Source organism: Leptodactylus fuscus, chromosome 1, assembly GCF_031893055.1.
Source record: "Leptodactylus fuscus isolate aLepFus1 chromosome 1, aLepFus1.hap2, whole genome shotgun sequence".
Lineage (NCBI taxonomy): Eukaryota > Metazoa > Chordata > Amphibia > Anura > Leptodactylidae > Leptodactylus > Leptodactylus fuscus.
In genome coordinates this window covers 322,395,737-322,417,791 of record NC_134265.1, presented here as the reverse complement: position 1 = coordinate 322,417,791, position 22,055 = coordinate 322,395,737, and the positions used below count along the sequence as shown (strand labels likewise).

The following is a 22,055-nucleotide window of genomic DNA, read 5'->3' as shown; positions in this document are numbered from 1 at the left end:
CCTTGGCAACCTCTTAAAGCCTTTTCAGGCCATCTGGCTGACATCAGATGAGGTATACCATTGGCTTAGATACAAGTCTCATGATGTCCGTGCACCTCACGTGACTCGGAGCCTCTGACTAGGCCTCAGCGGTGACTCCAGGGTGATAACAGCCAGGAGATCAAAAGAGGATTCGGAGGGACTGTTAGATGCTTAATGGATGTCCAGGAGAGGTGAGGGAAAAGAGTATAATGGTTTATTATGTTGCTAGGCCTCACAATGACTTTTGGTTATCCCAGAGGATAACAGGAATTCGTAGATGACGAACCCCAAAAGTTTCAAGTTTGTGTCGAGCCGGTCAAATCTGGTTGAAACCGAATCAGTTTGTTCATTCCTATCTCTAATGTATCTGAAAGCCTTTAAGGCCCCATAAGTGCCTTATTAACATATAAATACGCACCATTTACATATAATATTTCAGTATTTAATGTATTCTTCTAGTATGTACATGTTTCCTATACCTAGCACCCTTTCTCTACAGTCAATACACATACTACCATGGTACTTATAGTGCAGTCCCACTCTTGGGATATCCCTTTAAATAAATTTGTAACACAAATACATAATCTACTCCAATAATAAATAATTGAGTGACTATACGCAATTTGCCGTGCCGTATCCCTAACCCTATAATCAAATTGAGCCTTGTAAGAATAGCGGAGAAGAATTCCTACTTTCCATACAGCGCTGCTCTCTAATGTTAAATTGGTGTAATCACAGTTTAGATGGAAATCAGCAGCCTCTTGTTAAAGCTTGTATCATCCATCTGCCGGGACAATAACAATGGCTTTCCGCAGTCAATCTTTTTCTCAGACAAGACTGTCAGGTCGCTTCTTCTTGCTTAACACTGGAACTGAAGACACTGGAAAGAATTTCCAGCCAGTTTTTTAGGTTAGTCTGTTTAATCTTCCTGAGCAGGAAATAATAGGGCGATATAATCTAATCAGCAAAGCCATTCTTAAGCTATTGAAGTATCTCTGACCAGTCCCTAGATGCGTACTGTGCTCATCAGCGTGAGCCTTGTTTGTGCCTCACATTTCAAGGGACAGTGGCTCTTACTGGAATTATGTCTGCTTTCCCTCCTATTTTATGTTGACGGGAAAAAAAAAATTGTGCTAGTGCCAAGCCTCAGCAAAAATATATGTATGTAATACGGAAACACAGCTTGCCTTGTTGCTGATGCTGTGAATGGATTCATGATGGCTGGCTGAAAAGAACATTATTAATGGCACGCACTGAGGTCTCACGCATCAGCATGAGCAATCCTCATATCACCTCTCTCCACAAAATCCATTACAGATCAAAACCTAAAAGATAATGTGCAAGTAGGAGGCATCTATTAGAAATGATCATGAAGTGGAAAAAATAAAATCTGACCATCCTTAAGACTTATACATTTTACAGTAAAAAATAATCTACTGTATGTATGTAAGGAAGCTGACACTTTACTAGCAGTTGTGAACAGTGCTTTATGACTATCAGTTGTGGACGGGTTGTATGCTACCTCATGTAATGGCGTTGGTCAAAAATGTATCCTTAGGATAGGACGTAAATATCTGATCGGTAGTGCGCCGACAGCCAGCGCCCACACCGATCAGCTTCCGACACCTGTCCTATACACACCACGGAGCCAGAAGCAGACGACCCAGTGCTTGTCTGAGTACGATTCAATGCATGGAACCAGTGTGCACTGTTTAGTGGCTGTGCACCATTGCTGGAGCTCAGATCCCATTGACTTGGACAATGGGAACTGAGCCGCAGCAATGGCGTCCGGCCACTAAACAGTGCACACTGGTTCCATGCATTGAATCGTACTCAGACAAGATGTACCATTGAACAGCTGATATGTGCTGCCTGTTGGCCCCCACCAATCAGATATTCATGGCCTATCCTAAATATAGACTATAAAAAATTCCTGTTCAACCCCTTCTAAAATTCAAAAGACAAAAAACCCTTCCACCCAGAAAGCAGCATTACACTGGTCCATGGGCCATGTCTGGTATTACAGCTCAAACCTACTCAAGAAATGGAAACATGTAGTAATTAGAGAAGAGCGAACAGTAAAATGTTCGAGATTCGATATTCGTTTCGAGTAGCCGCTCAATATTCGACTACTCGAATCGAATATCGAACCCTATTATAGTCTATGGGGGGAAAATGCTCGTTTCAGGGGTAGGCAACGTTCGTTCAAATTACATTTACCAAGTTCATGAGTGAGGGTCGGGCTGGATCCTCCGAGAAGTCTTCTCTGTGCAGCGTCCCCGCGGCGTCTTCCGGCTCTGAATTCACTCTGTCAGGCATCGGGCCTGAGCAGAGCCAACTACGCATGTCCGCACTACAAGCGGGCATACACAGTCGGCTCTGCCCAGGCCCGATGCCTGGCAGAGTGAATGAAGAGCCGGAAGATGCTGCGGGAAAGCTGCACGGAGAAGACTTCTAAAGGTAGGAGAAGCGTTGATTGGCCGACTGTATAGCATTCGGCCAATCATTGCTGGTTCTGCATGGAACTTTTCCATTCGAATAGCGAGTGGAACTCGATCGAGTACGAGTATTTCGAATACCATAGTATTCGATCGAATACCTACTCGATTGAGTACTACTTGCTCATCTCTAGTAGTAATACCATATATTACCAGATAGAAGACCAACACTATTTTTGGGTTCAAACAAAAAAACAAAAAAAAAATCCTAATTTTTCCTTTTAAATGAGTTAATAAAAAAATTAACATGGTTGCCCTTCCTGTCAACAGGAGAAACATTAAATACCTATAGAAAAGGGGTGGAAGGCGAGAAAGAAAGATGGCGGCTAAATGTAGATTGCTGAAGAGTGCCTTCTCATAGCAGAGAGACAGTGGATAAAGAGGAGACACCTCTCCATGAGAGTTATATACTTGGAGTATCAGGATTATTGTTGCCCCAGCTGTAGCCATGAGGTCGGTACTAGGCACTTTTAGTCTCAAAAGCCCGTTGTCACATCCCTCCTTGATTTCATACTAGAAAAAGATCTCATCAATGGCAAGTCTTTAGAACAATCACCAAGTACAAAATGCTAAATCACGTACCTCATTTCATTGTCACTGTGCCCCAAAATAATTTTTTATATAACTCTGTCCACACATTCAAAAGATATGGCCCACCAAAGGTTTTATTTAAATCAGCATGGATAATACAGTAATATATTACAAGAAAAAACACATAAAAGCTCATAGCAGATAGAAAAGATACTAGGAGTCACAGCAACTAAAAGAAAAAGAAAGACTCAGGATCATTTAGTTCTCTGTGTGGAGTGATCTTCGCAGGGAAGGTGAAAAAATTAAAATTTTTACTTGCCTTCTCTCCTCTTCCCTCACCTCATTTGCATTTTGTAGTCTTGTGATACACCCCGGGTCACGGCTAACATCTTTATGTGCAGCATGCCTGTGATTGGACCCCAGGGAGACCTTGAAAAATTGCCCTGGATTATCTTCCTAATTAAGACATAGCCCATTTACAGAGCCAAAATTGAAGAGGAATTGAGGTGGACTTCTGCCTTGGCTTCTCCAAGGTGGAAAGCCAAAGACCCTGCCGATCAGCCCCAGATGAATGGAACTGATCAGCTGACTGTCCAATGCCACAGGTTCTGAAGCTGTTCAGTTGGATAAAGAAGTATACTCATTTTTTTCAGTGTCCTATTTCAATCTTTGTCTTCCTTAGAAAACATTGCGTAGTAGATTTTTTGTAATGCTTGGCTTTGATTTTGAGGCAGATTGCACCCCAAAATCAGCAAAAAATTGTGTGGAAATACCCTAAGCAAATTTAAGAGATTTTTTTAAGTCGAACTCTTATATTTTAGACATTTCTATAGATGACCTTTAACTAATTCTAGAATTGCCCTAAAACCTTTTCCCTATATAATGATGTAAAGGCTGCAAATGCACAATACAATAGTTTACGCTGAACAGGTTTAAAGGAAACATATAAATGTAAACTTGTTTGAGATCATATTTGGAAAGCAGACCTTTTCAGCTGATGTCTTCTGTCTATAGCAGCAGTGAGCCAACATTGTGTTATCAAGTAGTGTCACATTAGATTAACATGGTCCCACCTGCTGAGAACTAGTGACAGCAAATGTGTTCTTCAGAAAACACTGAGCCTGTCACTCCACGTTGTGCTGCCAGATTGTGGATTTTCTATTCTGGGAGATAAAGTAGAAGATACAAGAACTGTGAATATAGAGAATTGTAAAGCAGTTCAATAACCGGGAAGTAGTCATATAATGATATCTTACTTAAGGTACTGGTTACGGAAATCTCTAGCTGGCATCTAGTTGTCTACCTAATATTTTTTTTGTGCATAAACTCTTTAGACATGTTGACATTACTTGCTTTACCCAGTAAGGATCGCAGTCTAAATTCCCTATCAATATGTCTTAGGAGTGTGGTAGGAAGCCAGAAAAACGCACAAACCACATACATATACGTTGCTCATGGTTGTAGTCCAACCCAGGACTGGCAATGATATAAACCACTTAACTTCTTGGGACTAAGGATAACTTCACATCTCTGAAATGAAAAAAGCCCGACTTTTTCGGCTTGCGAAGTCAGTGAGAAAATAACAGATACACAATAGACCCCATTACAGTTAATCAGATCCCTTGGGATCCATTGTTATCTGTCTATAGTCTTATCCATTGTATTGTTTTATCTATACTTTTGGTCCTAAGTACAGACCAGAAGAACAGATTATATTACACTAAGGGTGCATTCATAGTAAATATTTTACATCCATTTAGCAGATCTGTGTAACAGATGCAAAAAGTGGATCCAAATGGATGGTAGACCATCGACATAGAGATCAATTTAGAGAAAGAAAGCAGATTTGTCGATTTCATTTTTTTTTTTTTAATGGACACAAAAATGTAGTACATTACATTTTTGTACCCTTGAAAAAAGGAGGTCTGAAATGGACCCACTTTTTTTACATTGATCTCTATATAACCAGTTTTTTTTGGTTTTTTTTTGCATTCTGGACGTAAAAATCTTGTTGTGAATGTACCCTAAGGAGGAACAGATAGATTGGGAAATTTGAGTTTTAACATTCCAAATCGATTATTTTCTCCCCTCAGACATGTTTGGCTAATCTGAGCACACATGTGTATGGAGTGGGGCAAGCAAGAGCTATGGACCAAAATGTCCTAAATGAAAGGAAGCTTAGGCTGGATTCACATCTTCGCTGTTCCAGGATTGTATCCCTCATTCCGCTTGAAAAATGCATTCTGCAAATTGTGGGCGGAGACTGGGCAGAAATGTGGTGGACCCCATTATAATCTATGGGGTCCATGGGTAACCGCTTTTTAAGCAGATTGGGTTGGATTTCCATTCCAAGTCAAAGTGGCACTCCAGCTAAATATTTAATTCACTGCCTTTCAGAATGGTACATATGATGTATACTGCAGTGGAGGTAATCTTCTTACTGGTGGTGTACTTGAGCGTTATCCACTCCTGTATGGTCCTCAGCTGGGTCATGTGACCAATGCTCTGTATCTTCAGCTGATACTAAGTGTAGTGTATGGACAGGACGTCCATTTACCTCTTTATTCCTAACGCTAGGTTCACAGCTGCGCTGGGGTTTTCATTCTTTGGTCCACTTGGGGACCCAGAAAATGTAAACCTAATCCACTTAAAAAGTAATTACCATTGTAAACCTGCGGAAACCATAGACTATAATGGGGTCTGCTTGGCTTTCGTGCAGTTTCCACCAGTAAAATGAAAAAAGTCCTGCTTGCATAATTTAAGTGGAATGGAGAACGGAAATCGATTGCAGATGTGAACCTAGCCTTAGAGAACCTTGATCTGAGTCCCATGTTAATGTATAGAGAACGTGTAGGGAATGTATCACCATTTTCTGTAAATGACTATGAGGACTGCCAACTTGTGTGAATTTCTTCTCTGCTCTATAAACTGCATTCAGTGATCTGCCTTACAGCATAGTCATGGCCATGGGCAGCAATAGTCTGGAGCCAACTCTAAAAAGGTTTCAAAATATAGACAGTCATATGGAAAACGCCAAAAAAATCACAAATCGTCATGGAAAATACAGGTTTTCTGGTGACACATTCCCTTAAAGATGCTGTATCCTTTAGCATTCAGTTTTTGTGAGACTGACGGGGGTAGTTGAATATCCTTTGTCAGTCACATAGACTTTGGATGGAGCAGAAGAACACATGCACGACCAATGATACATTCAAAGGCCTCCAGTATTGATCCTTGTAAGCCCCATTCCAGTGATTATTAGTGATTATTATTGGATCTGTGGACATGATAGAAATGTGTTGTTGAATATTGCTATAACAATGTGTCTGCATCTTACCCTTCTGACACTGGTCTTATATGGAGGTGCAAAGTCATACAATCTATACAGTCCAAAAAAATTGCATCGGTCGAAAAAAATTCAATATCAATTTATATATTGTACACTTCAATTTTTGCCTTAAAAGTAGTGGATTCCTATTATTATCCAATCCTATAACTGCAGGTTTCTCACATTTATATTTTTTATCATTTATGGTATCTTTTACATTGTTACTTTTCAATAGCTAAGAACATATAACCTTTGCGTTCCTCATTATTCTTGCCCATCTATTTTCCAGGACATTAATACAGGGATCGCCATCACTGACATCACGATGGCAATGGTCACCCTTAAAAATACGGACAGGAAGAATTTTGAGGTCATAACACCTTTTCGAAGTTTTTGGTAAGGACAAAACTATTCTTAGTAGTGCATAAAGGATTTTCTAAAGTATAACAAATCTATAACAATTCCTGAAATATTTTAGCTTTACAGCAGAGTCAGAAAGGGAGAAGCAAGAGTGGATTGAAGCATTGCAGCAATCAATAGCAGAAAGTGTGGCTGATTATGAAGTACTTGAAAAGATTTGGTTCAATGAATCGAATAGGAGTTGTGCAGATTGCCGAGCTCCGAATCCTGACTGGGCATCCATCAACCTCTGTGTTGTCATCTGCAAGGACTGTGCAGGTAAATGAATACTGGAGTGTTATGCTTTAGAATAGCTCAGAGTTCATTGCTTAATATTAAGTGGATTGTCTCCTCTTTTTCATTTTACTTCCTTTATAAGGCTGAGATATGAAATCCTGTACATATAACAACTGCTAAGAAAACTGTATAATAACTGCATCTCCTCTGCACATAGTACTGGCATTAGATCGTAGCTATTGTATACAAAATGCTCTGCACAATGCTGAGGAAGGATCCTGCAAAGTAAGAATGCTCTCAGACATCGAAGGGTTAATAGGTTATTTTTGTCAATTGATAAATTAAAGGGAATGAACAAAAGAGAAATATCAATATTTGATTTGACTACTCTTAGCTTTCAGAATAGCATACATTTTCAAGATACTAGGGGCATAACTAGCAAAGCCTGGGCCCCACAGCAAAATTTTGAGCTCAAGGCCCCCCTCACAGCATAAAACCCCCTTTTGTGGCCCCCACACAGTATAACACCCCATTTACGCACTACAATGTCCTAAAGTGGCCCCTTCACACAGTATTATGTCCTATAGTGGCCCATAGGCGCAGTATACTGTTTCATAGTGGCTCCATTACAAGGTAGAATGTTCCATAGAGGCTCCTGCACATAGTATAATGTTCCACAGCAACCTCCATACAGTATAATGCCTGACAGTGGCCTCTCAACACAGTATTATGTCCTATAGTGGCCCATAGGCGCAGTATACTGTTTCATAGTGGCTCCATTACAAGGTAGAATGTTCCATAGAGGCTCCTGCACATAGTATAATGTTCCACAGCAACCTCCATACAGTATAATGCCTGACAGTGGCCTCTCAACACAGTATTATGTCCCATTGAGGCCCCTCCATCACATAGTATCTCCTCCATACAGTATTATGTTGCATTGTGGCCCCAGTGGTATTCGTTGCAAATATTGCAAAATTTTCATGTTCAGCATAGTCCGAAATTTTGGGGCATACCACCCACAAACTATTATGGGGTCTTTTCAGTATAATAACAGGAGCCCAAAAGAAAATGACAAACATAGGCCTGGAATTCCCCGGGGCCTCCAATCATTATACTTTGGGGTTTGAAGAGATAGCAGAGTATAATAATATCAGTATTTTAAGGAGTATGTGAGCCTGCGGCCTCACTTACTGATCCCTGCTCTTGCTCACAATCACCTCCGCTTTCCCTTCTGCCCTTCAGAGAGCAGAAAGGTAAGCGGTGGCAGCCGTGAGCTGGAGCGGGGATCGGTAAGTAAATAGGGCCTGTTACCTGGCTGGTACTGTGGTGCTTATGCCAATGCTAGTTATATTTGCAGATAGTTTTTGAAGGAAATTGGCTGGGAGGTTGGAGAACTAAGCTCAGATCTTCTGTGGATGTAGGCTTGCTCCAGGTCTTCTGTCTCTTCATGTAATCCCAGACAGACTGGATGATGATGAGATCAGGTCTCTGTGGGCGCCATATCATGACTTCCAGGATTTCTCCTCCTAACAGTGATCACACCAAATATTGATGGGATTTAGATTTCTCTTTTCTTCATTCACTTCAATTTGCTCACTGACGAAAATAATCTATTAACACTTCGATTTCTGAAAGCATTCTTACTTGGCAGCATTATTTCCATACGTGTATGTACAGTGCTGTATATTATAAAAAAAAATAATATATAAAACTAGCTGGTACCCGCGACTTCGTCTGCGGTGATTGTGAAAGTGGGTAAACAGGCGCGGGTAAGCTTTTCGTACTGTGTATAAGGTATGGGATATGAAATGTAACTTTGTATCTTGGTTTTGCTGTAATTATGAGAATACGTGAGACTTTTGTGATGAAGGTAATTTGTATTTCAGCTGCTATACGGTGTTGGTATAAACTGTACATAGTGTCTTTGGGACAGAGGTATTTCAAGTGAATATACTTCGATATGCGACATTGTATGATTTGTTATTTTCTGCCAGTACATGTACATTTTGGGCACAGGATACTCTTGAGCAAGCAACATAAAGTCTGTCCCTGTGCATGACAGTTTAGTAACTCCATGTGCCTCTTATTAATAGCAATTAACCCCATCATGTCCCTCCTATTAACCCTTGTGTAAGAGTTACTGATATGTGAGAGACTTGGAGGTAATAATTAAGTATCTTCATTACTGAGGTCTTTTATTAGTACCTCCATATGTCTCACATATTAGTAACCTTTATATGAGGCACACAGGGGTTAATATGAGGGACATGATGGGGTTTATTCCTATTAATGTGAGGCATATGGAGTTACTAAGACTAAACTAATAACCCCAAATGCCTGACATTAATGAGAGCAGTAATCCTATGTACCTGTGTGTTTTTCAGTTTCACTTTGCTAGCAGCTTCCTGTCCTCCTCGGGGAGTGTTTGCAGGGTGCAGATGGCAGGAGCTATCACTATAGCAGGCAGAGACCTGAGTGATTAAGCTCCACCCCCTGGGTTTCCTGCACCCCTCTCAAAGGGGAGTGTCCTTATGCCTCAGCTCTAGCAGCCCACTGAAGAGACTCGGACTTCATTTAACTCTTGCAGGTCCTGTGCTGCTGGTGTGCCAGTGAAATATGGCAGGAGTGCCACTCTTGGCACGTGTGCCAGGGGTTGCTGACCTCTGCTGTAGAGGGTAATATGAATTTTGTGGCTTGCTATGGTCCAAAGTGTGTGAGATTGCAGAGATAGTGATGTGAGTTTGGGTTTTGTGGGGGTCCTGGGAAAAACGTATGTGCGCTATTGTGACGAAAAGTAGCCTATTGTGCAATCGAGTGTAGTGACTATGTTTGTGGAAAATTTCAGCCAAATCGGTCGAGCTGGTTTTGCGTGATTGAGTAACAAACATCTAAACATCCAAACATTCAAACCCACAAACATCCAAACTCACAAACCCACAAACATCCAAACTCACAAACCCACAAACATCCAAACTCACAAACCCACAAACATCCAAACACACAAACCCACAAACATCCAAACTCACAAACTTTCACCTTTATAATATTAATAGGATGAAACAAATACAGAAAATAAAAGTGAAAAAAAAGAAACTTTTAAAAATATTAACCCTTCGAGACATCAGCTGTAATAGTACAGTGGATGTCGGGTATTTAAATATGGCGGCCGCTCAGCTCTCCAGCTGCCATTTTGGCTGCACAGTGAATGCTGTAAAAATGTAGCCTGTAATAAAGTCGCACAGATGCACTTTTTCTCAAATTCTAAATTTGTTTCCAGCTTCCCACTACATTGTACAGAATAATAAATGGCACCATTATGAAGAACAAATTGTCTCACAAACATTAAGCCCTCATATGATAAAAAAAAGTTTTGGGGTTTGGAAGGCGGGGAGTCCAAATAGAATTGAAAAATGTCACCTGCAAGAAGGGGTTAAGATGTACAGATTGTGTAACAAATGGGAACGCATACAGCTTTACTATATCCTTTACCAGCAGAAAATATATGTACAAAGAGATACAAGTCAGAAACTGCATCTTCTCCATTCACAGGGCAGGTCTTAGTTTTGTAAACGTGGCAAATTTTGTTCTTTTTACAATTAAAGGGGTAGTCCAAATCATATAAAATTTTGCTTTAATGCAGCAATGTGTTGGACTAAATCATAAAAAAGTAACCCTCTCTTCCCGTACTATCACCAGGTATATTTAATCTAGCACATTTTCAGATGAGTTGACAACCCCTTTAAGTATGCCCTCAAATTACCCCTTTAAGCCATTACAAGACGATTCCACTACCCTTGCTTTTCCTTCTGGACATCAAATAGTCATTGTGCATCTGAAAAATCCCATCCAGAAATCGTCTCTGACATAACGTATATACTCATTATGATTAACTTCTTGTTTGCCAAAGCCAGGTGATATTTAACTAAGTCAATCATTGTCTCATGTCGTTGGATCTGACCTTTTCATTCATCATCATTAATCCTGGTCGCCATGGTCTTCTTCCCTCATGGTCTTTTCCCCCCTTATTCAATCAGTCCTTACAATTAAACCGATAGCTATTCCCTCTCTGACAGCTATTACTGCTCTGTGTCTACTGAGATTCAGGTATATCTAATCAATATACAACCAGACAGTTTCCATGTATCCATATTAAGGAGCTATAAATCTACTGTAGGCAGCTACAAAAGTTAGAAGATAAGCAGATATTGCCATTGACACAGACACATATATATGCATATGTATCTAGAGGTTCTCAGAAATGCAGATATGTGACATCAAGTAGAGAACATCATAGAGGAACAGATATTATGCATTACTGTAGATACAAACTTTGTTGCTAATTTTGACAGACCCTTTGCCTTCAAAACAACACCAATTCTTCTAGGTATACTTGCAAACATTTTCTAAAGGAACTCAGCAGGGAGGTTGTTCCAAACATTTTGGAGAACGAAGCACAGAACCACATAGAGATGGGTGAACTTCCCAAGAGGCATTTGACTTCGGGTTTGGCTGGTTTGGGTCCCTGATTCCATTCAAGTCGAACACATTTAGTACGAAGCGGAAGTGAAATTGTTATGTCTTCAGACCCCCGAGTATAATAGGTGGAAGTTTAGGGGAGGTGTTGAAATTAAAAACAAAAAACACATTTGTATTCACCTTCCCTTACCTCTTTTGGGCCTCCTCAGAACATTCAAGAGACCTTCCTATGAAATAATTGCAACGGGAGTTCTTAACACCTCAGCAGTCACATACTGATATTGATGATGTCACTGATTGAGATGAACGAACACTGTTCAGATCAGCCGTTCCAAACAGCACACACCCATAGAAATGAATGGAAGCACCTGTGCTTCCATTCATTTCTATGGGAGAGTGCTGTTCGGAACGGCTGATCCGAACAGTGTTCGCTGATTTCTAGTCACTGATAATACTAGAGGTGATCAATAGGTTATCTACCTCAATGAGCTTGGCTGTACAGGTTGAGGCATATCTAAACATGCAACACATACAGTAGCAGTTCAGTCTGATGAAAGCACTGGAAGTGACAGGATGGCATGTGTAGTACACTGCAGATCGTCAATGAAACGGAGGGTTTGGAACATCGTTCTGTGATTAAATTCCTTACAAAGGAAGAAAAGAAGGCTAAGGAAATTCATGAAAGGATGATTACTGTATATGGTGATGATGCACCTTTCTACTACCTTGTACAGTTTCGGGCCAAGCCGTTTTAATGGTGTGTTTTATCGAAGCATCTTTAGAAGAAATGTGCCAAAAAGTGGAGGCCATGATATTGGAAGATGGTCAGGTCAAAATCTGTCTTATAGCTTATGTTAAGTTTGCACCTGTGTTAGGGTTTTCATTCTTTGGATCCACTTAGACAATAATGGAGTATGCCAGGTTTCCGCCCGTTTTCTGCCTGAAAAATGCAGAGAGAAAAGTCCTGGTTGCAGGGTTTTTCTCTTTGCATTTTTCAAATGAAATGCAGGATGGAATCCCAAAATGGTGATCAAGCACAGATGTGACCCTAGCCTGATGAATTAGACATTTCAGTTGGCACAGTTTCTGGTATCATTCATGATGTTTTGATGATGTCAAAAACATATCGCCAGTAATTTAGCCAAGAGAATTTAGACATGCTTAGCAAAAATACAGGAGACTTCTATTCTCGGGTTGTTACAGGTAATGAGACATGGGTCCGCTACCATGGTCCGGAGACCAAAGAAGAATCCATGAAATGGAAGCTCAAGAGATCACCAACTCCAAAGAAATTTTATGCACGGCAGTCAGTTGGAAAGGCCATGGCAACAGTCGTGTTACTAGGAATAGCGGGACCCCGTGGCGAACTTTTGACATGGCCCTCCCTCCTCTGACTGACACCAAAGACCCCAACCGACCAACCCCCCCCCCCCCCCGCATTCTTGCAGACACTATAGTGGCACCAGCGCACAGTATTATTGCTCCGTAGTGGCCCCTGCACACAGCATTATTTCCCCATAGTGGCCCCTGCACACAGTATCATTGCCCCATTTTGGACCACCCATGTACAATTATTATACTCTTCAGCGGTAGCGGCTGTTGCCGGGTACCTTAATGTCCTGGGTCCTGTGGCCGCCACTGCCGCTGCTACCTGGTAGTTATGCCCCTGCATGGCAAAAATTTTTTGGGATACAAAAGGCATTTTATTATTAGAATTCATGCTACATAAGATTATTGGAGACACCTATACTTAAACAACGGAGACAAAGTGAGACAATGAAAAAGAAACACCGTGAGAAGTTGTCGATAGGAGTGTTGCTGCTTCACGACAATGTGCCAGCTCATAGGGCTCACAGATCGCAAGCTGCTATCAGAGACTGCAACTTCATAGAGCTTTACCATGTGCTCTGCAGTCCAGGCCTGGCTACCAGTCTTTACTTTCTATTGAAGAAATTTCTATGGTCTATGATTTCCTGATGATGACGCAATAATCGGCGGTAGCTGGTTACTGCAGCAGTAAGAAATCTCCTTCTATTATGAGGACATCCAATCACTCGAGGTGAAGTGGAAAAATTGTGTTGAAGTCAAAGGGGAATTACGTAAAAAAGTAGAAAGTTCAATTTTTATTTTTTATTTTTAGAAAATTTGGTTTTCATATTCAGGTAGGTATTGAACCTTTGTCTGCACTAGATGGAACAACAGTTTACCAGTTTTCTTGGAAAACCTTGGTACTTACTGTTCTCCATCCGCACGGCTTTGTCTAGGTAATAAATATGTATGTTATGATGTATCAGGGCTTGATAAGGAATAAATCTTATGGAATCTTTTTTGCACTGTATTTTGTGTATTTTAATGTGTTGCTTAGTCACAACTATCACGCTTTGCATCATTTACTTTTAGTTAATTTCAGAATTTCACATAAAACAGCAATTTACAGCTACGAGAACCAACGTTGTGCAGGATTTGTAAGCAGAAACAGATGCTTTGGCTTATTAGCGTCTTGGTGGTAGATCCTGTCAGTGACTCGCTGCAGAAATTTAGGGAACAGGTTAGGTTCGGTTAGATGATAGGTGTTGATGAAGTGACACGGCTTAAAGAAAATTTTACATCAATAATGCTTTGTAATATTTCACTTTTTAACTCGTGATTTAATATTTGTGTTACATTTTGGGATCTAGGTACCAATACTAAGGATGGGTATAAAAACAAGCAGCAGATACAAGATGCAAATCATGGTAGTGTGCATGGTGCTGTATAGCAGGTCTAACATGGTACATGAACATTTTCAAAGTGTACACAAGACATGCAATACATTGTAGATCAGGGGTGAACTGAGACTGATTTAGATCCCTGTATATTGGTTATAAACCCCATGCCAACTATCATACTGTAGATACGGAATAAAACAGTTGAGCTGGGTTTACTCAGTGACAAATAGCATTTATTTCATATTTTTTTTCGAACTGTGTGCTCAAACATTAAAAAAGTCACCTGAATCCAGGATATCAACCAGCTCCACAGATGGGCTAGGGACACTCGAATCAGACTATGTTCCCCCCTTGTGAATTGGTGTCTCCGTTTTTGAGCTATCACTGATTTTGCCAATATATACATGAGCATTTTGGAGCAATGAGGGCATTGTTGTTGCTCCAAAAAGGTAGATGGCTATGATCTCATGGCTTCAAAGAATTAATTTATATATTACCAAACACAGCAATATCTTGACAACTGGGGCACCTGCATGATTCAGGTAACCCTAACCTATCTATCTGTGAAGCTACATTGATATGCTGGGTCCCACTCCAGATTGCCTCACCCAGGAAACTACCAAGATGCTCGTCCAGGCCCTCATAATCTCCCGCCTAGACTACTGCAACACCCTTCTCCATGGACTCCCAGCTAACATCCTCGCCCCCCTCCAGTCCACCGTAAACTGCACTGCTCGCTTAATCCACCTCACCCCCCGATCTTCATCGGCTGCTCCCCTCTGCCAGTCCCTCCACTGGTTACCTATAGCCCAGCGAATTGAGTTCAAGCTACTAATGCTAACCTACAAAGCCATCCACAACCTGTCCCCTCCATATATCTCTGAACTAATCTCCCGCTACCTGCCCACACATAACCTCTGATCCTCCAATGACCTCCTACTCCGCTCTGCTCTCATCCACTCCTCACACAACCGTCTCCAAGATTTCTCCTGTGCATCCCCCATACTCTGGAACTCCTTACCAAGACACATAAGACTGATCCCCACAATCACAGACTTCAAGAAGGCCCTGAAGACTCACCTATTCAGGAAGGCCTACAACCTCCAATAACACTATCACCGCACCACCATCTGTACAGCCTCCCCCTCTCCTTCTGTCTCTACCCCCCTTCCCTCATAGACTGTAAACCTCGCGGGCAGGGCCCTCTACCCGACTGTGGTCTGTGTGTTTCCCGCACGGTGTCTGCACGAGTTATAAGGAGAGGAAAGTAGTTCATGAAGTACTTTTCTCTCTGCATGTTCTGTGCGGACACTGTGTGTAAAGCACACTGACCCCATTATAGTACATGGGGTGCGTGTGCTTTCATAAACTCATCGCTTGTCAATGATTTCAGTATTCCATTCGGTGGGTTCCCATGCGGACTCTCCAAATGGAATACCGAATGTAGATGTGAACCGGGCCAGAGGTTTACCAGCCTATTAACTCTGAATGTCCTTATAAAGTCTTTAAATATGAGTTTTGTGAACCCGAAACCGTTTTTTTTAATCACAGCAAAGGTATTTATTTGCATGCCTTGTTTTTGTCTTCCTTTTTGATGTCGTTGATAATTTATGTAGTGACCTGATTGTTTTTGCTATCTATGCAAGACAAGAAAATTATTTCACTAGTTGTTGTTGTTTCTTATTATTGTTATTATTGTAAAAATTAACTCTATTGATTGACTTTAGAATTTTTAAGTAATAAGTTCATTTCTTTTGAAATTATATATTAATTTTAACTTAATTATCACTGCAACAGATGTACCGAACATGCAAATTGGTTTTGCAAAAATTACAGCTTTTTCAAATTGCCACCTTTGCATTACAGATTTATTTTATATTATAAACAATGTTTTTGTTCACTTAACTATTTGTTTTCCAAATGAATTGCATAAACCCATTAAAGACCACTATGTGGAAGCAAGGTGTGCAAAAAAAGAACTCAAACATACTGGTTGAAGTGACAAACATAACATATGACTTTTATTTTTTTTAATTTCAAGCTCACTTCAAACAGTGATCAAAAATTATTGTGGAATTGACTTTGAATTGGCCAAACACATCAAGTTTAACAGGACTTCTTGACCATCTGTAACATCTCTGTGTGTTGGGGTCTCTGCGCCACCCTTTGCTCGCGTGCTGTGGTGCAGGAGGTGTGTGCAGTTTGATAATTTGCTTAAAGTTTTTAGTTGCACTGTGTAAACACGGCTCTAGTTCTGTGATTGTATTTGTACCACATCCGTCTTCTGCCCTGGTTGCATCTGTCCATTAAGTGGCTAAATTTTGTCTTGCCTGTGATTGACAGCCTGCCTTCCTGTCAGGTCCAGGGCGGGTTCATCATCCCCTATTTAGTCTTGGCTCACATTCACACTGGTGCCTGTTATTGCCTCGTGCTTGCTGGCTTCTCTTGCTGTTAATTTACTTGTACCCTTATCCTTTACCTCTGGCTTTCCCTACTGACTATTCTTTGGACTCCGACTTTGGACTGCATAGCTAACTGTTACCGAACCTTGGCTAGTTGACCTCCCTTTGTTGTTGTCCGTCTTGTCTGCGTATTGTGGGTCACCTATACAGGAAGGGACTGTCTTCGTGGTTGTTGCCTATTACAAAGGATAGGGCCTGGCAATAGGAAGGGTCAGTTGGGGTCTTCAGATTAGGGCTCACTGTCTCTTGTGTCCCTTCCTCCAGGGTTCTCCAGCAGCTTCTGGGGAATCATCACCTGGCTATTCCCTAACACCATCTATTGTGCATGGGGGGTCTTCTTAATTCCCTCAAAAGACAGTGGTCAGAAAAATTAAGGTTTGGACAGTTGACTTTCAACTGTCCAGTCCTTTTGGTCTTTGGGAGATAAGACAGCTCTAGCAATGGTTTTCTTCCCTTTCCCTGTTCAATGAGCGTCCATGTTTATGGGGCTGTTCAGGAAAGATAACTATTGCTGAACTTGTAGACAGCTACACTTTTACAAAAGAGCCCCCGTTTCAATCTGCAGTGGGGTAAGTGACAAGGGAAGTAAAGATTTCTTTTTGCTGAATATAAATCACAAGTCCTGGTGAAACTTGGCTGAAGTGAACACAATTCGGAATGCATACTGATAAATGTAGCTTCAGTATACATCTTAAACTTCAGGAATTCCCTATAGCAGAAGGAAGTCAACAAGTAGCTTGCAATGTCATCACAAATGCCTAGAAAAAAAATGAACTACTTAAAGCAATTATATAAGTGTAAGGACCAGAGTCCCATGGCTCAACCCCAACTATGCCAACTCCATTTCAAAACAAGCCAAACAAACCTTCCCCTACTCAGTACTTACTCAAGGTCCATGGAATTTGGATCATGGCTTCTTGGCATGTTGTCACCAGTGTTTACCGAGGTAGATGATATTTGGCACAGCAAATATTAGCACATGTTGCCCATTGGAAAGGAACTCAGTAGAAAGGAACAACCAAGATCAGCAGTCCTACACGATAGATGCAAATCAGCTCATGAGTGGTAACTATAGGGGATGTAGAGGTATAAAAACCCAGAATTCCAGATAGCATATGGTAAGTGGGGTTCCCATTTTGATATTGCATTGAGAGAATATCCCATTGAGAATGCAGTGGTTTTGTGCTTGAAAAATATGGTAACTAGTTCTCAGATACACACCCAGTTGACCGTACAAGCTGACTGAAGTTCATCCAGAATTGCGTCATGTAGATAGACATACGAACTGATGGTATATGATTTCAGGATGCAAGACCTGAAGGAATGAGAAAGCCACTCTATAATATCATAGATTTTCTTCCTGGCATGACTATAGAGCATTGGGCGTAGCACGCAAAAACTGTAATCATTGCAGCACCACAGGGACACTACCTGCTGCACACTCAAAGGGCGTAACTAGGTTTAGCCCAATTGGAAAATCATTGTTCTATCTTCTTGCCAGAAAATACCAAACTAGGCAGCAAAACACATTGTGACAGTGTTATACAATGCAATAAGTCATAAGCATATTCACTGCAACACATATCACAAAATGCACAACAATACACACTGAACACAAATTGGCACACAATATAAGGCCATAAGGGCCAATCTTGGGTTGTAGCCAAAGAAAACTTGGAACGTAAGGCCATTTTGTGGAAAGTGGCGGCTCCTGCCACCCTACAGGACCATGTTCTGTACAGGGTTTACATTTACACTTAGACTTAATAAATCCTGTACCATTTTTAATGTTTTAATAATCACGTGCTACTGTTGGCTACTGAAATCTAAAAAAAATTTTTTACAGCACAAAAAATACATTTCTGTTGCCTATTTGTGAATTTTTCTTTTCATAAAATACACTAAATGACTGGGTTTTTTTTGTGTGTGTGTTTTCTGTAGGTCATCATAAGACCCTGGGAAGCAAAATTTCAAAGGTGCACGGCTTAAAACTAGATTCGACATTATGGAGCAATGAACTTGTGGAGGTATGGCTCAGTAATAATGCTTTATTTTTCTTGTCATTCAAGTAAATATGGAAATTTTTTCTTCCATAACCTAGTGGGGCTCCTGATCACAGCCCGCAGTCTAAGCTTCGTCACCACAGTAATGTAGAGGTGCTAAGACTTGAAACCGGCAACACATATAATAAATGATTTCATTATGTTTGGGTTTGTTCGTGTTTTCTTTTGGTAGCTTTTCATTGTTCTGGGAAATGAAAAAGTTAATAGCTTCTGGGAAGCAAATCTTGCGCCTGAAAACATGCTTTGTGTGACCTCCACTATTAATCAGAGAAGATTATTTGTCGCACAAAAATACAAAGAAGGAAGATTTAAAAAGATGCTTTCTCCGAGCCCGACTTCTCAGCAACTAAATGAGGTGTGTAAGTATCACAAAGTGTATATGTTATTCTTCACCCGTGATTTAATAATGGAAGGGCGCTGACTGGCATTGCTTAGAAGAATGAAGAAATAGCATACGGCATAGTACTATACCGAGCATTCAATTTACATTGCTTAGATTTTCTTTATTTGACTACCTGTACACATAACCTAAAGGTGACCATACAAATTAGAAAGATGTACGCTGATGGTAAAACCACCATTGAGCGCATAATCAACTACTGAACAATCGTTATATAGCCATACACATTTTAGTCTATATTAGCTGTTATGGTTTTCAGACGACCGGTACGTGTTCAATGACACTGAGCAAAGGACAAATGATCTTTCTCTGAACGTTCTTTCAAGTAAAGATCATTTGAAGACAACAATAGATCTTTTAAAATTGAAAGATCTTTCGTCTGACTATTGCATGGAGATTTCAGTCATGGTTGACTTCTTTCTAGATGACAATGAGGTGTCAGTGGTTGGCCAAAAGGATTGTTTGTTGTTAAATTTCACTTGAACAATGTTCATTATGGTTGAAGTCATCCATTATCATCAAATTATGTCTGATGTGCCTGGTCACCTTTACATGGTGGGAGAGAAATTCAGCAATCCAGAAAGAAGTGAGGAGAAAATGAAGGTAGTAGTAAGGATAGGTAACAGTGGCCAGAGTGATCTCCATCAAATCTCCCACACTCCTCGGGGATGTGCAGTGATGATGAAAGCCGCATTATTCATGATATTGGTAGTAGTTATTACACCCTGTTTGATGGCTGGTGGTGGTTGGGGTGCCGTTGATGGTGTGGTGTGGCATAAAACAAGACACTTATAATAACTTGCTAAAAACACGGTGCATACATTTTTGTAAAACACTTTCGACAATTGAGGGTCAATCTCTTAAGGTGGTCTGGGTATGTTAGGAGATGCTGTGATACAGGTGAACAGGACTTGCTCCTAGTGGCGTAACTAAAGTCTTGTGGGCCCGGTGCAATCTTTGGTCCGGGGCCCCCTACTTTATCCCTACAGTGAACTCTTGATAGTGATAGTTATGGGTGCTAAGGAGTTTAATCCACCTTAGCGTGGTTAGGATAATCTGTGGGTCTCCTTGGTTTATGGGCCAGATGGAAGCTGCAATCTCAATACTGACACCAGTGCTCATGGGTTCCCTAAGGCTCCTGGGCCCCGCTGTGACTGCACCCTCTGCATCCCCTCAAGCATCTGCTGGCTCCTTGTCCTATTAGTTTCTATAATCTACCATAAAAGTGACCTTTTTCTCCAATTCAGCCTATAATGCCAAAGCTGCGGGGTGTTGGTCCAAAACACAGCTTAGAAGATGCACCTGGACAAAATCTCAGCGAGACCTTGTCAAAGGCTGGGAGTCTGTGACAAATCTCCTTATAGACTGTGCTACACAAATACACACTGCCTAACTTACTAAGAGCAAGGGGAGAGGGAAGCTTACATAGACCAATCCAGCCTCTTGCTAGAGCATTCTCGGAACTAACCTAAAAGTGAATTCCCTTTCTCACACTCCAACTTTCCATGAAAAACTCCATAATAAACAATAAAGGAGCAAACACAGCAAAATATCATATAAAGTGCAAACTTCTATGTAAGCCTCATTTGGGTTGGCAATACAACAAGTGCAGTTTCTGCAATAAAACCTACTAGTTGATCGAGAGGCACTATTTGGCTACCACTGATCTCTAAATTTCACCGGATTACACATGTGTCCACCATTAACGTTTCTTAAATTTGGTGAAGGATTCTTTATATGAAACCAATTCACAGTACAACCACCCGAAGATACACATAAGACACATTTAGAAGGGTGACCTGCTTTCTGATCAGATGAGGCATGTGCAGTAGAAATTTTTTTAAGCAGGCAGCCATGTGCTACACAGCATAGGATTGCGTGCTCTGGCCATTGTAGACTGAACATGTAATAGAACAATAGTGGTGTGGATCCTGGAAGAGAGGGCACATAAGGAGGTGAAGTCACATTTACATTGCACATAGGTTATCTCCATGATTGTTCAAGAGTTAAGAGCGTTTTATCTTAAAACTCATTTGATAACATTATCTTTCTGCACTTAAAATATTCTTCAGAATCCTACTGTGATGCAAACTATGATTTAAAGGAAACTTTTTTTTTCTAAAACTGGGTCTAGGCTTTATGTGCTGCAGTGACTAAACCAGATGTGTTGGAAACCATGATGTTAGTGTTTAGTGGAGCTGATGTCATGTGCCCAACTGGAGACCCTCTGCATAGCACTCCATACCTTCTAGCAAAAATGGCTGGACAACGTCTACAGATGGAATTTCTATATCACAACAAGTTCTCAGGTACTGTTCAAGCTCTACTGGATAACTGAACACAACAGCCCCAATCATTATAGAAAGGTTTTACACCAACCAGTACTAATACAAGCTTTGACTTTTGGACACTTTCAATTTTCAGGCATTAATAGTCATGGCCCCTTTTTCGATAACTATGCTTGTGATTAATACAAGGTATTTCCATTTTTTCGTTGGTCTTTGCAAACGCTGAAATGAGGCTTTAATAAGTATTCTAACTGACAAAGAGGCAAGCCCACAGTGGGCTTGCATACCTTTCTTTAGAGTAATAATATCATGGGTTTTAGGAACTAGACTTTTTGTGATAGGTTGTTTATCCAGGAACGTATTCCACATACCATATTTCAAGTTAGGATTTTTTTTTTTATCAGATGGGATAACTGGCATAAGCCTCATGTTTTTTTGTTTTGTTTTTTTGCCTTCCTCTGGATCAATTTGGTAGGTTTATAGGTTGTGCATGTGTTTTTATCCAACCTTATATATTATGTTACTTTGTAATTAATCAATCAAGATAATTAGTAAACTATTGCAAATATGTGTTCAGTACTTCAATAGTAGCATAAATAAATGTACCATGCTTAGTTCTATTTTGCATTTTTAGGATAAAG

At 40.6% G+C, this 22,055-nt stretch overlaps 1 protein-coding gene across 1 annotated transcript in view; it reads left to right on the top strand.

The window, feature by feature from the left end:
• The window catches only part of ARAP2 (ArfGAP with RhoGAP domain, ankyrin repeat and PH domain 2), a 198,232-nt gene that overhangs the window by 76,952 nt on the left and 99,225 nt on the right, over positions 1-22,055 (top strand). The window contains exons 10-14 of the mRNA XM_075260332.1: positions 6,668-6,774; positions 6,857-7,056; positions 18,605-18,690; positions 18,899-19,081; positions 21,261-21,435. Coding sequence (XP_075116433.1) covers positions 6,668-6,774; positions 6,857-7,056; positions 18,605-18,690; positions 18,899-19,081; positions 21,261-21,435 — 751 coding nt within the window. The remainder of the gene's footprint in view (positions 1-6,667; positions 6,775-6,856; positions 7,057-18,604; positions 18,691-18,898; positions 19,082-21,260; positions 21,436-22,055) is intronic.